The 527-nt window shown below is 60.0% G+C and overlaps 1 protein-coding gene across 1 annotated transcript in view; it reads left to right on the top strand.

Moving 5' to 3' along the window:
- The window catches only part of LOC104397742 (protocadherin alpha-C1-like), a gene marked incomplete at its 5' end in the record, with an annotated part of 52,330 nt that overhangs the window by 8,045 nt on the left and 43,758 nt on the right, over nt 1-527 (top strand). Inside the window, 1 exon segment of the mRNA XM_010007750.1 lies at nt 33-494. Coding sequence (XP_010006052.1) covers nt 33-494 — 462 coding nt within the window.

A 527-nucleotide genomic window follows, 5' to 3' on the forward strand; every position in this document is an offset into this window, starting at 1 on the left:
CGGCGGACTCGGATATCGGCTCGAACGCGCAGCTCTCCTACACACTCAGCCCCAGCGAGCACTTCGCTCTGGATGTTACATCCTTGCTGGAACACAAGAAATCTGTATTCCTGGTGCTGACGAAACCCCTGGACCGGGAGACGCTTCCCGTGCACCGCCTGGTGGTGACGGCGAGTGACGGGGGCCGGCCGTCCCTGTCGGGCACGATGGAGCTGGTGATCTCGGTGCTGGATGCGAATGACAACGCGCCCCAGTTCAACCAGTCGGTGTATAAAGTGCAGCTGCCGGAGAGCGCTGCAGAGGGGACGCTGGTGGTGCGGGTGAACGCCACGGATCCGGACGAGGGTCTCAATAGCGAAATGACGTTCAGTGTAAGAAATACTTTTCCCTCTAAAGGATCAAACCTGTTCAGCTTAAATCCGAAGACGGGCGAGATCCGTCTGACGGGCGCCTTGGACTTCGAAGACGTCCGTTCATACGAGATCCAAATCGAGGCGACAGACAAGGGGACGCCGCCGCCGGCGGGG

This window comes from Chaetura pelagica, unplaced genomic scaffold (assembly GCF_000747805.2).
Source record: "Chaetura pelagica isolate M959 unplaced genomic scaffold, ChaPel_1.0 scaffold662, whole genome shotgun sequence".
NCBI lineage: Eukaryota > Metazoa > Chordata > Aves > Apodiformes > Apodidae > Chaetura > Chaetura pelagica.